The following is a 15,480-nucleotide window of genomic DNA, read 5'->3' on the forward strand; positions in this document are numbered from 1 at the left end:
CTAATGTTGACTTGTCTGCATGAGCAACAAGAGCCACAGAGGGACATTCTCAGCTCTCTTCTCAAACCTCTTTGACACTGGAAGTGGTCAGAGGTGATGGTACCACACATTAAGCCACATAATGCTAATTGGACCAAATGAGACGCCCAGTAATTCATGGCCTAGCATCCATCACAGGCTCTAATGGGCCAGGGAAGGAGGCATCTCTCCTCTGAGACTTCATCCTGGTTTTCAGAGGTGGCAGTCCAGAATGACCCATCTATCCACACTGTCTGCTGCCCTCGTGCACCGCCACTGCCACCCCAAATCTGTGCTTTGTGCAGCACCCAGTTGAGCCCTGCTAGAAGACAGACATGGGGTACCCAGGGGAGCAGGCTGGTTTAGCTGGGCACTCTTTGGAGCTGCCACTTGGCTTCCCCCCTCCCTTTAGAGAAGAAAGTAAGTACCCTGTAATTTGGCTATAAAAGAGTACATTGAGTGTGTATACCCCAAAACAAGCTTGCGTGGAATCTCTTTGTTCCACACACTGATAAGGGCTTTGTCATTTCATTCCATGTAGTTCACACCTCATTCAGCACTCTGAGAGGTCAGTGGGTCTGTGGATGAGGAGAACCTTTTGGGTTAAATTCCAGGTAGCACATTCATATGCTGTATGTTAAATGGTGGTGTTTCCATGATAAGCAGGACTCTGAAAGCCCAGACCTGGAGAACGTCTAACCAAGCCTCCTGGGGCTACCTACCCAGATGTTCACAGTAGACTTATAACTCACTCCTTTTGGGGGATTTCCCCATGCTCATCCTTAGGTACGGCCACCTCGTCCGCATGTTGTCAAGAGACCCAAGAGCAATATCACTGTGGAAGGCCGGAGGACGTCTGTCTCAAGCCCTGAACAGTGAGTACTGTTGCCACCTTCCTTCTGTCCTCAAGCACCCAACGAGCCAGAGCTCTGTAGTGACCAAGCATGCAGCCCCAGCCTTCCTCTTGAAGATTCCTTAAACCCTGAGCAGGTGTTTCGCAAGGAGACCAAGCAGGGGAGAGGGCTTGGTCACTGGTGTCAGAGGCTGAGTCTCTGTCGTCACGTTAGCAAGAGGCCCCCACAGCAAGGGCTGTGCTTTGATTGGTGAAGCCCAAAGGCCACTCAGTCACACCCCAAAGGTCCTGGCCTCTCATATTAAAGATAGAGTTCACAGGTTGGTATAAGCTACCTTGCCAGAGAGGTTGCTTGCTTAGCAAGGCCACCATCTGTGGGTCTGGTGCTGTTCAAAGTCTGTCGCCTAAGTTTATACACAAGACATCCTCAGCCTTGGTCTCTCCTGAGCCATCGGCAGCTGTGCTACAGAGAGTCTGCGTCAGTGTTCCCTCGGACCTGCAATCCTCATGGCGCCCTAGGACCCAGCCAGCACCAGCTTCAGTTGTCATAGCCTGCGGCTGCTGTGTAGATGCAGGGACTGAACCTGCAGGGTGCAAAGCTGCAGAACTGCTGGAGAGGGCAGTGCTGTCTCTCTGTCCCCATGACTACTCATCAGCTTCCTGGGATATCTTTAGAATGTTCAGGAACTCATCTTGGCCTAGGGTTATTTGAGAGCAGAGGAAAAATAAAACTGTCCTTTGTGTGGAAGGGAGGAGTGCTCCTTTTTACAAAGAACTGGCACCAAAATAGAAAAACAATTCCAAAATATCAGGCTGTGGTCTAGCCCAGGTGTACTTCAGTTCTCCCATGATCCTCTGCTTTATTATAAAACCAGCCTGAATGGTCTTTACCCAGGGAACACCAGAGTGAGTCAGAGCGGGAGAGGGACAAGAAGAGGGAGAGAGAGAGAGAGAATATGAGAATGAAAGAGAATGGGGGGTATATGTGAGAGGGGACCCCTGAAGTTGGGGCAGGTTTAGCTTGGGTTCTGCACATTGGCATGGTCAGACTACTGGGGTACATCTCCCTTGCCATGGATTGTGACTGCCCCCTTGTGGTGAGAATGCTGCATGGCTCTGAGTTTCCTCTTACCCTAAAGATTTCTCTTGAGGAGGATGGAATTAACCACCTCTCCTAGCAGATCAGCCTTTTACATGGACCTGTAGATACTGAGTCATATGCTCAGATGTCCTTGCATCACACACACACACACACACACACACACACACACACACACACACACACCAGACCAGCAGCAGTTCACATCCTACAGAAACACATTCCCCACTTGGTGTCCTGATTAGAGATTGAACTTGCAAAGCATATTTATTTATGTTGTTCCTGTTCTAAACTAGTAACAGGTGGTATGTTAGAGTGTGTGAAGAGCTGGGCGTGTCGAGAAGGTGGCTCTTCCTCAGGGGGTGATGTTTTAGTGTATATGAAGAGCCAGGCATGCCTAGAAGGTTGCTCTTCATGGTAATTGCCTTAGCCTGTTGGTATAACCTCAGTATTCTCAAGTAATGTGCCTGTCTTAGATTTCTTTCCAGAAAGCATCAGGTTGAGATGACCTGGACAAGAGTGTGGGACTGGTTCACAAGGCTGGCAGACAATGGTGGGTGACAGGAATTAAAAGACAGGTCCATGAGCACACCTCACCGCAGCTCAGACTGGCCAAGAGGTGGCAGGGAATGTTCTATGATGCCATTGCTAGGGTTTCTTTTCACATATTCTTAATGAGGAAGAAGGAGGCAGTGCTCCCATCATACCAGTGACATTTCTGGTGCCACCTGGGTGTTTTCCTGCATGTCTTCTATGCTGCCATCTCCCTCCCCTCCCCCCATGCTCCTCCACTTCCAAATGCCACGTCACAACAGCACTTGGGTGTGTTTCTCTCAGCTGTCACTGGCTCCAGCTGGCAAGACCAACTTCTTGAAACACAGGAAGCATCCAGTGGAAAATATTTTAATAAAACAGATTCCTCATAAAATATTGTTCTAGAAGGGAAGGGAAACAGCGCCACCAGCCTGTCAGCTTTGTGTTAGGAGAGTTGGGAGGGGGTCCAGCAGGCAGGAGCCAATGTCTAATGGGTTTTTCAAGGGTGGTTTCACTGGCACACGTGGACTCATAACCTGGCCCTGTCATCCACTCTGACTTTTCTTGGTTCTTGGTCTCTGCTGGAATGTAAGTGCATTGAGATCCTGGAGACTCTGGACTGTGGGGAAAGGGTGACTCTCTCTTACTTCCTGCCCGGCCCTCACTTCAAGGGCACATTCAATAGTCATCTCTGTTCAGCAAGAGGGAGCCGCTTAGGAGCTGAGCTCTCTGAGACCCAAGATCCAGCAGTAGCTGGCAGCTCTCAGCTGGTCTGTCTCTTCCTTTGTACTGCCACGCCTCTCTGTCCATCGCTCTGTCTGTGCGTTCATGTGTGCATTCATTCAACAGCCATCTTTGAGAACATGCTAGGCATATGCTGAGCGGCCTTCAGAAGAGTTCCCATGGTGACTCATCTATAGCCTTAACTCAAAATGAAATTTCCTTCCTGTGTTAAGGTTTTCTGGCCCCTTAATGCCATTTCTTGGCATTTGGATAAGCACCTCAGGATACTCAGAGGGAAACTGTCCATGTTTTTCAGTCACTGATTAACATGAAGTTAAGGGCTGGGGAGATGGCTTGGTCAGTATTAGGACCTGGGTTTGGATCCCCAGAAACCACATAGAAACTGGATGTGCTAGAGCATGTTCATGCCTGTAGCACTGGGAGGACAAAGCACACGGCCAGCTGATCTAGCCATATGGTGAGCCATGGGTTCAGTGAGAGACCATCTCAGAATGATAAGGTGGACAGCCATGGGGAAGAACTCAGGTCAGCTTCTGGCTTTTGCTCATGTGTGCACATGGACACCACATAGACTTACTCAGAAATGAAAAACAACACAAACGGTGCTCTTTTCCTCCAAGTAGCATTAGTCCCTCCGGTACTGTTATTCTAAGAATCATTAACCCCTCTCCCATTGTGTTTTCTAGAAAGCATGAGCTCCTTCTATTATTCAAAGCAGAAGAGGCCTCCTTTAGATTCTAGTCAGCAGGGCATTCGACTGGAGCCCAAGATCTATCCCTGAGTCCTTGTGTGCTAGCACTTTCCCCTGTGTGTGGGGGACACAACAGTTAGAGAGCAGCAGAGCTGGTTACATTTGCACACTGCTGCCCTCCTTAGCACAGGACCTGTGCGTGCTCTTTATAGTCTGGTTTTGCCCAAAGATACAGCTTTGTGTCCCAATATAACTTGCCCAGCTTGCCAGCCCTCTTCCCAGGTCCCTGGAACCTGGGGTTGGGAAGTGGGCCCCCTCAGATCTACTCTCACAGAAGCATCCTCCCTGACGCTTTTGCATTTACACTTGGGGAAGGAGAAAGAAGCAACAGTGGCTGGATACCACACCCTTAGGATCATGGTGGGTAGGTAGTGCTGCTCCAGATTCCTGGTGGAGAAACTGAGCTCAGGTTCTGGCTTTATAGTAAAGCCAGAATCCCAGGGCCATGACTGGTGGGATCAGCAGTCATGATGGAAGCTTCTCCACCACCCAGCCTTCCTATTCAGAACCTGACTGTGCCTCAGCAGCCTCTCAACCTCTACAGTGAGTGCAGTGCAGTTAGCAGTGGCCCCGGTTTCCAACCAGAGCATGCCTAGTTGTCAAGCTCCAAGGTATTTGCACCCAGCGTGCCAGGTGCTGGGGAATTCCCATCCAACCTGCTTCTCAACCAAAGGCCATGAACAACTCTAGGGGCATTGTGATCAGCATCATGCCCCCCCCATAGGACCCCACACTGAGACTGACATAAGAGTCCAATTACCACAGTGACCTCTAGGTGCCCCTCGGGTTCCCGATGAGGAGGTCACAGTGGAACCCGGCAGCAGCTGTCACTGAGCTGCAGAGAGTCTATGGGGTGTCCCCATGTGTGCCCTGGTCAGCATTAGGGCCGCCTCGATGGTGTGCCTGAAGGGCTCTGTCCTGCCCTCCAAGCTCTCTGGACTGACTACGTGGCTTGTCTCTACATGCAGGTTTTGCTGGCCGCAACCTATTACTTAAGTTCCCTTGTACTAAAGAAGAGCCAGATTCAGCCACCAGGTGACCATAAACCCGCTCACCTCTTCCACCAGATAAATGAAATCTATCTTTGTAAGAAATTTTGTCAGAATAATGCAGTAGCCTTAGAGACAATTTAGAGGCCAGAAAAGAGAAGTTCGCTCTGAATCCCACTGCTTTGATTCAACTACACATAAGTATTTGTGTTACACATAAGTATTGGTGGTGCAGGACTTTAATCCCAGCACTCGGGAGGCAAAGGCAGGCAGATCTCTGTGAGTTCAAGGCCAGCCTGGTCTACAGAGGTAGCCAGGGCTACACAGAGAAACCCTGTCTCAAAAAAAATCAAAAAATCTATTTGTGTAGAGTTCCCTCCAGGCTTTGCCTTAAATTTTTAGAGTTCCTCAGTCTGTGATATCCAACTATATAGACTTGTCAGTTGTGTCTTGATAACGTCTATCATTTGTGACTACAGAATGTATGGGGGGGGCGGTCTTACACCTGCCCCTATAATAAACCTTTAGATTTTGTTTCCAAGGTTTCATTCGTATGAAAACGCTAGGGTAATACCCCTGCTCACTGACCTTTCTCTAATTTTGTATCACTAAAGCAATGGAACCAACACTGCCATTCGCTGAGAAACATATGCAACATCCTTTACATGTGACATTTCATTGCATCCTCATGAGAAACTGGGAGGTGGGGACATAAACTTTGTCAAGAGTCTGACCCTTCCCTTGGTTATTCCGCTAGTTGGTGGCAGAGCTTGGCTTCAGCTTTGCCTAGTGATGACCAAGCCAGTATAGCCGTCAGTGCCGTAGAAAGATATCTGTCATGTGTGACTCGGTGAACAGGAACCACACTGCCTCATCCTTCTGCCAGAACTGGACCCCAGCTCCTGGGTGCAGTTGGAAATTTTCTGGATGGGGAAAGCTGCCAATGCACTGGCTGGATGGACAGTCTGCACTGAGTGGAGCCAGAGCTCACACTGCTGACACAGCAGTGTGCAATTACATTTGTCTCAAGTGTGCTCCAGGCGCCTACACCAAGGCCCCAGAAGATGAAAATAGACCAGAAACCATTGCCAGAAGCATTTGCTGAGAACCATGTCCAAAGCCTACATCTTAGAACACTCTGAACCTCCTCTTGTCCAGTTGCTCCCCGTCACTGGAAAAGGCAAGCTGCTATAGCACTGTGGACATGCCTCCCATTCCTTGTTGCTGGATCAAAGCAGTTGAGTCTTTTCCCTCCTATACAACCCAGAGCTACCCCAAGGATGGAGTCACTCGTTTGCACAGAGGCCTGATGCATGAATGGGCTTCCCTGTAAGGAGAGATTGTTCGTTCATTTCCTGGCTGGTCTACAAGAGCTAGTTCCAGGACAGACACCAAAGCTACAGAGAAACCCTGTCTCGAAAAACCAAAAAAAAAAAGAGTCACAGGTGCATACTAAATTAGGGGGCACATGGCCTCCCCTCCCTCCCCTTACCTCTTCAGCAACTGCCAGTCTAGTCCTCCAACACCCTGATGTTCTCCCAGGACCACACGCTTTCTTTATTGTGCCCCAGTCCCCAGCATGAGCCTTCACTGTTGAATTCTGGACATCTCAGTTGTGCTCACAGACACGTGTTTATGGAAGTGTGCATGTGGACACACACACCTGCTCTCAACTTCTCCAGGGCAAGAGTTGCATATTTTTCTTTTTTTCTCTGTGTAGCTTTGGAAACTGTCATCCTGGAACTTGCTCTGTAGACGAGGCTGGCCTCAGACTCACAGAGATCCGCCTGCCTCAGACTCACAGATCCGCCTGCCTCAGACTCACAGAGATCCTCCTGCCTCTGCCTCCCAAGTGCTGCAAGTTGCATATTTTTCAACTCTGACTTTGACTCCCAAACCAGTGCTTATCCAGCCTTCTGCTCAAAGGCATTTCCTAAATGGAGGATCATGGGAATCAGGAAAGGCGAATGCTGTTGTTCACAGTTCACTAGCCCTGGAGGATACAACAGGTGCCGATAAACAACCACAAACTCCTGACAAACACCTGCTGTGTGCTGGGTGTGCATGGAATGTGACTATGGAGCTGTCTGCCTCACATGAGTGTGACTGTAGCACGTCACCTTCTCTGACCCTGACAGAGCAAGTCTCCAGGATGCCAGCTGGCCTGGGCCCCAGGGGGCAGGGGCAGCTGTCTTGGTACTACCCCTTGGCAGGCTGCCAGCATCCACTGCCTGAGCAACCAGAAGTCCAAACACCTTCACAGAAGGTTACAAACCCAATTAGCAGAGCAAGAAGCCCCTGGCCTGACTCCCCACCCTCCCTAGTGGATTCTGGGTGGTAGAGACAAAGAGAAGCCAGAAACCAGATGAGGAGCTAGAGCTAGGACTGGAAAAGCAGGAACCAACAGCCACCCTCATCCAAGAGTGTACAAACTGAGGGTGTCTCTACCACAGCTGACAACAGAACACGCCCTAGGACTGACAGTGACCAATGACAGCAATAACCCTTGTTTGCTTCAGTGGCTATGGCTGAGTGAAAAGGAAAGCTGGACTCAGACATCCGTACGTACCCTCTCTCCACACACAGGGAGGACATCATGCACTGTCACCACAGGGACTTTATTCCCTCTGCAGAGCCCTAGGAGTCACCTTTCATTCACTTCTAAAGACACTGCCAGCTTACCTGAGACCCCAGCCTTCTACACATCCCGCGCTACCCTGGCTCAGCAGCTTGCATTCCCAGCTCCTCACACATCTTGGCTTGCCTCCCTGAGCCCAGCCAGTACAGTGTACACCCCTCCCAAACACAAAGGAGCCAGGCCTCTAGCGCTGGAACAACTTTCCCTGAGGATGTCCCACAGCTAGGACTGCCGTGAGTGCTGCCCCTTCTTCTGCCACTCCTGCCGTGGCCTTCAGGCAGGCAGTGGCTGTCCTGAGGGTAAATGTCTTCCAGACTCTCCCCTCCATCTTCCCTCCAGCATGGAGCCCAGAGAGTGGCAATGGCTTCTTCCTGTGTATGTCCACCTGGTGACTTAGCAAGGACTTCTCAGGCCATGCCTGGACCCCAAGTCTGGGCCTACGATATGGGCATTAGAGAATTCTGTTGGCAGAAGGGATGGCCACACAGACTGAAGAATATAACTTAGTGGAGACTGGAAAAGAAACGGCACAGCAAGCCTAAGAGAGACTGGCCAGCTTCCTGCTCCTGATGGTAACCCCACTCCTGGCCAGACAGTAGCTCAGCCTGCCCAAGCCATCAGCCCTAATGCTATCCTGAGGCCCCTACCCCAGGTCCACCCTCTCCTGAACACCCCATCCTTGCTGCTTTTCAGAGGCACCTCGGGCCATCAAAGCCACCGGTGCTCTGTTCAGGACGGTAGTGAGGAGTCCATACCATTGTCCAGGGGAGCCTCAGCCAAGAGCCTGTGAGCTAAGGGTATCCCCGAACTCCACTATCTCCTGGTAGAGCCAGTCTCCAAGGGAGTGGAACAGCAGGAACCATCACTGACAGCAGACAACCCTTGTTCTGATGGTGGTTGGGGATGGCAGTGACTTATTCTTCAGCAGATAACTGTGCAGCTAGTTCCTGTGTCAGCCTTCAGTAACTCCCTCAGCACAACGGCCCTTACTCGAACTCTTGGGAGCAGCTCCAGGTCACCTCCCAGAGGTACCCCACCTTGCTTTCAGAGCCCCTTCTGCTTGTTTCAGCCACTGTCAAGCCTGTGGTTGGAGACTGGCCCTGGATCTTGGGGTTGGAAAGATGTGGGGACTCTAAGTAGAGCTGGCTGGATGACAGCCGTGTGCTGACATACAGCCTACAGAGAAGCACTCACATGGAAGGTAGCAGCCACCTCTTCAGCCCTGAGTCAGGATACAGGTGCCTGGCATCAGTCTGTGAAGGGGTATTGAAAGCACCTGAGGATTCAGTATTTGCTAGGCACCATGCAAATCCCTTGGTGACTGACCATTTCATTTCTCTGCTCAGACCTTCAGGAAGGCAGCAGCATCTCCATTTGCAGAGAACTCAGGGTCCAAGAAGATAAAGTGACTTTGCCAAGGTGTCTGGAAAGAAAGGGAAAGGAGGCAAAAAGTGCACAGACTGGCCTTCTCAGTGCCTTTCTAAACATGTTACCCCACTAGGGCTGTGTCAGCAAGGGACCAAAGTCGCCAGGTCATTTACAAAGTGAAGCCCCTTTGTGCTGGAGTGAAAGGGTTCTTCTGAAATGGTCGCGGTGTCCCGCCAGTACCTCGGGAGACCAAGGCCTGGCTGATTTCCTCCCATCTTCATCTCAAGTGCATTTAAATGTCAATTAAATTAGAACATCTACATTTGTCAGCACTTCATTCTGGGCCAGCGTGACGTGCGGCTGATTTGTCCATACAATGTGACACATAAAAAACCTCAAGATGTAGATATTCCTCATTAAAAATAAGTCAGCGCGATCCTGGAGCAGCGGAGAGCACAGAGCACACACCGGCTTCCTGATGCCATGTCTCTGACATGGTATTTAAAAAGGAACAGCCTCGCCTGTCACCCCTGTCATACACGCGCACTAACCAGAGACACGTGAAACCAAACATTAGAAAGGGCTAAGGAGTCATCCGCATGGGAATTCAGCTGCAGGGTAGTGGACGAGGCAGGGGCAGCAGGGGGATTATAGGTAGGTCCAAGCCATGATGGACAGAGCCTTTCTCTCATGCCGTGACATCACAGTCTTTGCTGGATAGGCAAGTTCAACAAGGCCTGCCTTTTCCCAGACAGCCCCTTTGTATGTAATAAAATTCAGGCAAATGGTGGGGGGCAGACTGCAGGATAGTAGCTGAATTGGGTTAATGAGGGAAGAGGTACTTTTTTATATTCTGCCTTTAGCTAATAAAAAATTTAAGCCTGGACATTTTCAATAGTTCATCCTTTATCCCTGACAAATATCTGACTGTATCTTTCATGGGAGAGCATGAGCAGCTGAATTTAAATAAGTTTGTTTTGAAACCTCACCTTTCATTAAAGTGGAAGGGGAGCCCCTACCTCTCATTTCATTGTTTCAGCTCCAGGAAACAGGTGGCAGAACCCTGCAGTGTTAAGACAGACGGGCAAATCCGGTTTCCGTTCCAGCTTCATACAGCTTCAGCTGCTGTGTGACCCCAGCCAAGAGATTCCCCTCTCTGAGCTTTGACTTTTTTGTCATGAAGAGTTAGTGAGAAACTGTACAGGACAGTGTATGAGTTCTTTGATGAGTTTTCACCATCCATGTGTCCTAGACGTGACAAAGCTGGGGCTGACCAAATCCCATGGCACATTTCAACCCAGTGCCCTGTCCCTCAAGAAGCAGTGCTGTGCAATGAACACCTGAGCCTAGCCTGGCCAACAGAGCTGGCTGCATGAAGCTGGCTGCATTTACGGCATGTAGGGAACTCTGGGCGTCAGATCCCTGCCTTGCAGGACTTTAATGACACCAAAGTCCTGCCAGCACAAAGGCTCTTGCTCTCTGTGGATGTGACAGACTTAGCGGCAGTCAGTGAACTGTGAACTGTGCCAGGGAAGAGGCCCATGCTTTCCGTGACAGTCAGAAGACATTCACAGTACATCTGAGGGCCACCAAGCACTTAGTTCTCTGTGACCCAGGTGAGAATTTATGTTCTCTTGTGTCTGTCCACAGTTAGTGCTGTGACCCTCAGGGCAGCCTAAGCTACATCCCCTGAGGTACTCCTGGTGTACTTATCTGCTCACTTCTCTGTCCTGCATCAGCAGTCCCCAGTGCCTGGCCCCAGTGCCTGGCCAGCACTAGGTTTGCTTATGCACAGGCAGGAAGTGGCCCTTGGGTAGACAGGTGCTCAGACAAATGGGGCGATGGCTAGACGGATGGACTATAGAGTTTGTGTGCTGGTTCTGCATGTTAGGTTGCTGTGCTTAGCAATCATAGCACTGCCCATCCCAGGGCCCTTCACGCCTGTAGTCTTAACCTGAACCCTATCTTAAGGTTTCTGCCCTGGGTCTTATATACTCCATGTCTAAGCCTCTCAGCAGGCAGGTAGGGAATCCAAAGAAGGGGCACGCCTACCAGAGCTCTAAAGTGATGAAACAATCTGTGTGAAGTATTAGGTGCTCCTAGAGAAGGGCTGGGGGACCCCCAGCATGCTAGCTCTCATCCCTTCAACTACTAATGCAGGTGAATAGCAGCAATGGTCAGACCCCTGGCCTCAATCAGGAACAGAATTGCAGATTAACTAGGATCTATGATGCACCAGGACCCATAGCCAGGAAGATCTGGGAACTCCTGGTAACAGCATTTGGGATGAAATTTAGAGACATACTAGGAATGACATTTGGGTCAGGTCTTCTAGATAGAATAGCAGTTAGTGTGCTGGGGATAGACAGACACAAAGCTAAGTGACAGAATGCCTGCTCAGAGATAGTTCTCCAGCTGAAGTGCGGTAGTGGATGGGAAGACACCTCAGGGCTTGATCCTGCAGCCCACCCATTCATTCCCACCATGCACCTCAAGCTGCCCAGAGTGGAGTGGAAATGCTGGCCTTGCTGCCTGGTGCCAGCTGGAAATGGCGCCGTGCTAGAGAGCAGGGGTACCCCAGCATCTGAGTCTTTCTCCTCACCCCTTTTGCAGAGGATTAATCTGTCCTTTCTACTCAGCCTCATTGGTTATGAAAGCAAGAGGAACCTAGTCTGTGTCAGGTCAGGTGAGACATGTTTCTTCATCCAAAGCGTCCTGCCACCAGCGTGTTTCCACAGCTAATCTTTCTCCAGTTGTGGAAGAGCTGAGGTGTCTTGTCCTAGGTACCCAGGCAGCCTGGGAGTGGAGGCCAGCAGAACCCTGTTGCCCTGCCACCACCTGGTGCATGATGCAGGGCTAGTAGCTTCCCCAGGAAGCCACAGCCTCCACTGAAGTTTGGGGATGAGACTAATGGCTGGCCTCAGGAACTAGGAAGAAAGTGAGGGCGCACAGGCGCAAGTGCTGGAGCTGTGGGTGGCCCTGGGAGCTCCAGCGACGGAGACCACAGCACTGGCCACCCCAGGGCCCTCCTGATACCTGTCTCCTCCGTCTCCCCAAACCTTCACTGTCACCTCTTAGGGTTCTTCACAATGAGCCCAGCCACTGACAGGGCAGGGTTAGAGGCCTCAGCTGTCATGGTGGAGCCAGGATTTGAATCTGCCACAGTTTGGGCTCTCTTTTCCTGAACCTGTGGCCTCTCATGGGCACTGCTGGTCCGTACATAATTGCTAGGAGCCAGATGTGAACTCCTTGGGCTGTGTGTTTGTTTATAGAGCTAGAGCACAGGTGGCTGGCAAGGGAGATATATTTTTTATAACAATGAATATTTAATTTCTACATCACAGATGAAAGAGATTCTCTGAAAAAGCATGTGAGGGAGACTCTAGAGTAGGCAGCTAATCAGAAGTGGGTCTTTCCAGGGCTGGTTTCCACATAACTTGCTTTTTCCTTAATCTTTCCCTGTTATTAAAGTAGGATATGCATGCTATAGAGAGAGAAAAAGAGGCAGGAGGTGTGGCCACCCACAGTCCCACCTGCCATTACTGGAACCTAAGCACTTCTTTTCCAGTTTTTCTCTTGTGTGATTTTCCACAAGAAGATGAAGGGGGTTGCAATATCCTCAGAGAACTGATGCTAAAAACTGGGGTGTTCATGCCCATTGGAACAGTGTGGTGTTTGCAAAGACCCCTACAAACCCTCCGATATACTTTAACCCACCTCTAGGTTACTTTTTATAGCTAATCTAGTTTTCCTGCTATGTAGCTAGCTGGAGAGCTGTATTAGGGAAATAACAGTGGAAACAGACTGCACATGTTCAGTACAGATGCACTTTTTCCTTTTTCTTTTTTCTTCAAGACAGAGCTTTTCTGTGTATAGCCTTGGCTGTTATGGAACTCGCGCTGTAGACCAGGCTGGCTTCGAACTCATAGAGATCCGCCTGCCTCTGCCTCCGAGTGCTGGGATTAAAGGCGTGCGCCACCACTCAAACATTTTCAATTTACAGCTAATGGAATCTATAGAGATGGAGCCTACAGGTTTGGGGAGGCCAATTGTAAAAATAACAACTATGTCATGGTTTAAAATTCTCTTCGTTGGCATTGCGTGTGATGGGAAGGGAGCGCTCAGCCGGCAGTGCCTGTTCTACTCACTGAAAGCAGAGAGCAGTGAGCATCTCTGGAAATGGGTAATCAAGTCAGATGTGCCTAGATGAGAGTTTCAGGCCCTTGACACACATGGCAAACCCAGCTTCCTCTCCACTTGGAGTCATCCCAGTGGGTGCCCTGGGCCTTCTTCCCACCCTGTGCTCTCATGGTGCCCTAACTGCCTCTTCTCTTCTCTCTGTCCAGCCTGGTAAAGCCCTTCCGACACTATGCTGTTTTTCTCTCTGAAGACTCCTCTGATGAGGAATGCCGACAGGAAGAGGCCCCGAGCACCAGCTTCACTGAAAGCTTTTTCTTCTCTGCTCCTTTTGAATGGTCTCTTCCTCCTTCCAGCTCCTTGGGTTCAGCCTGGTGACTCTTTGGGTGCAGGGGGGAGCATGGGGGGTTGGGACTGCTTGTTACCTTGGGGAGAAAAGCTCCTAGGTGCCAACTTGGCAAGGTGTATGCCATATCTACAGGCCTGGTCTCAGGCTCCTATTGTGCCAGCCCCACAAGGCTGTAACAACAAAAGTGACAGGTAAGGCAGAAGCATCAATCCCCTTTCCTTACAAGGGGAAAATGACTTGTTTAATGGAACTGGTAGCCACAGTGAGCACGACTACAGATCTCCTATTTCTCAGTGTACCTTAGAAAGCCACAGAGACAGGAAGGCAAATGTAAGGAAAAAGCCCAGTTGGGGTTAGAGGAAACGTGGGAATAGCAGCATATCAGCCATGTGTGGTGACGTACACCCGCAGTCTCAGAACTTGTGGGGCTAAGATAGATAGATGGACTCTGAGTTTGAGGCTAGGCTGGGCTGCATAGCAAGTTACAGGCTATATACAAGACTCTGTCTCAGGAAAAAAAAGTTGTGTGTGTGTGTGTGTGTTTACATTATGATCTACTTGGGTTTCTTAAGATTAATTTTATCTTAATTATGTTATAAGCTAAGCTGCATACAAATTACAAACAATTTTTTTAAAGGAAGACAAGGTTCACCTTACATACAAATGTTCTTCCCAAGAGCCTCAGGGAAGTGCCTACAATCTATCAGAGTGCTAGTGGCTAGCTCCTTCACATTGGGTGTCCCTCCACCCCCAACCCCTCCCACCTCTGTTCCCTAACCTCAAGTGCCCCGTGGCTTCATCCTGGACCTTCTGAGTCCAAAGCTGCCAGCCCCTTCTTCCACTCCCCACCACTGTTCTTTCCTAATGCCAGATGATGACAGTGTCCCCCTTGGTCCCAGGTACCTGATCTGTACATACACCTTTTCAGTATATTCATTTTTTCTTTTAAATGTTTGAAGAATTGGCTTTTCTGCACAGTAATGTCTGTGCAATCACAGATCTGATGTGTCCCCTGATGTCTCTTTTACTAGTTAGAACAAAGAGAGCTGCTGAAAGAACACACTCATCTGAGTGAAAAAGCAGCTGTTCGGGTTCCCTGGTGACTGACACTTCCCTCTTTGATGGTACTGGAATGGAACCCAGCTCCTCAGTACTGGACCAGTGTGGCCTCTACTTCTACGACACAGGCAGCCCCACCTTTCCTTATTTCAGCAGTGCTTAAAATCCCCTTCTTTAGCCTGGGCCTAGAGCCAGTTCAGACCAGTGTGTTTAAAGGGGAGCCATTCCATCCTAATTCACAACACAAAGGGTTATAAACAGCTGTGTCCTTGTGTTTAGGAAGGAGGACTCCTTACCCCTTCCAAAGGCTCTTAGTTCCTTGATCAGAGCGAGACAAGGACTCTGGAGACTGTCAGTCTTGGCTTCCAGCCCACCCCTCGCTGGGTGCTGTGAAGCACAGGGTGAGTTACTAAACTTCCCTGAGCTTCAATTTCCTCATTTGTAAAGTGGCGTGGAAGTCCCAGACTGCAGTTTGATGGCTGCCTCCCTTCTTTTAGTGGGTCATTGGTGTCAGCCTCCTTATGACCAGCAGGTGGAGCCCTCCACCCACTTCACCAGCACCGTGTGCACAGCCAGCCTGACCCTAGAGGCAGGGCACCACACTGGCCAGCCCCCACTAGAGGTCAGAGCAGGTGCTGCCTCCTCACAGATCCATGGTGCCCGAGGCTCAATGAAAACACGAAAGGAACCAGCTGTGAGTTACACCCAACTCACCAGAAAGGTGATGTGCGGATACACAGAACACACAGCCATGCATGCCATAGGTGGTTGTCACCAGCCTCTGCGTACCCTCTGTACTTGTTCGTGCAACCACACCAACAGGGCTAAGATTCACAAGGTCAGGTGACTCACCCAGGCTCCTACAGCAAGAGATGGAACCAGGGCTTCTGAGCAGCCATGCATGCTCTGGACCTGAGCCTCTGAGGCTAAGGTTGGAAGCA

The 15,480-nt window shown here is 50.1% G+C and overlaps 1 protein-coding gene across 5 annotated transcripts in view; it reads left to right on the forward strand.

Moving 5' to 3' along the window:
* Dennd1a (DENN domain containing 1A) overlaps positions 1–15,480 on the forward strand; it is a 555,957-nt gene that overhangs the window by 536,998 nt on the left and 3,479 nt on the right. For 3 of the 5 annotated variants that reach the window (XM_057754486.1, XM_057754482.1, XM_057754483.1), the window contains 2 exons: positions 805–893; positions 13,341–13,469. In XM_057754486.1, coding sequence (XP_057610469.1) covers positions 805–893; positions 13,341–13,469 — 218 coding nt within the window. The remainder of the gene's footprint in view (positions 1–804; positions 894–13,340; positions 13,470–15,480) is intronic. The other 2 variants (XM_057754484.1, XM_057754485.1) reach the window with 1 other exon arrangement.

The sequence above is a fragment of the Chionomys nivalis genome, chromosome 22 (assembly GCF_950005125.1).
Source record: "Chionomys nivalis chromosome 22, mChiNiv1.1, whole genome shotgun sequence".
NCBI classification, from domain to species: domain Eukaryota; kingdom Metazoa; phylum Chordata; class Mammalia; order Rodentia; family Cricetidae; genus Chionomys; species Chionomys nivalis.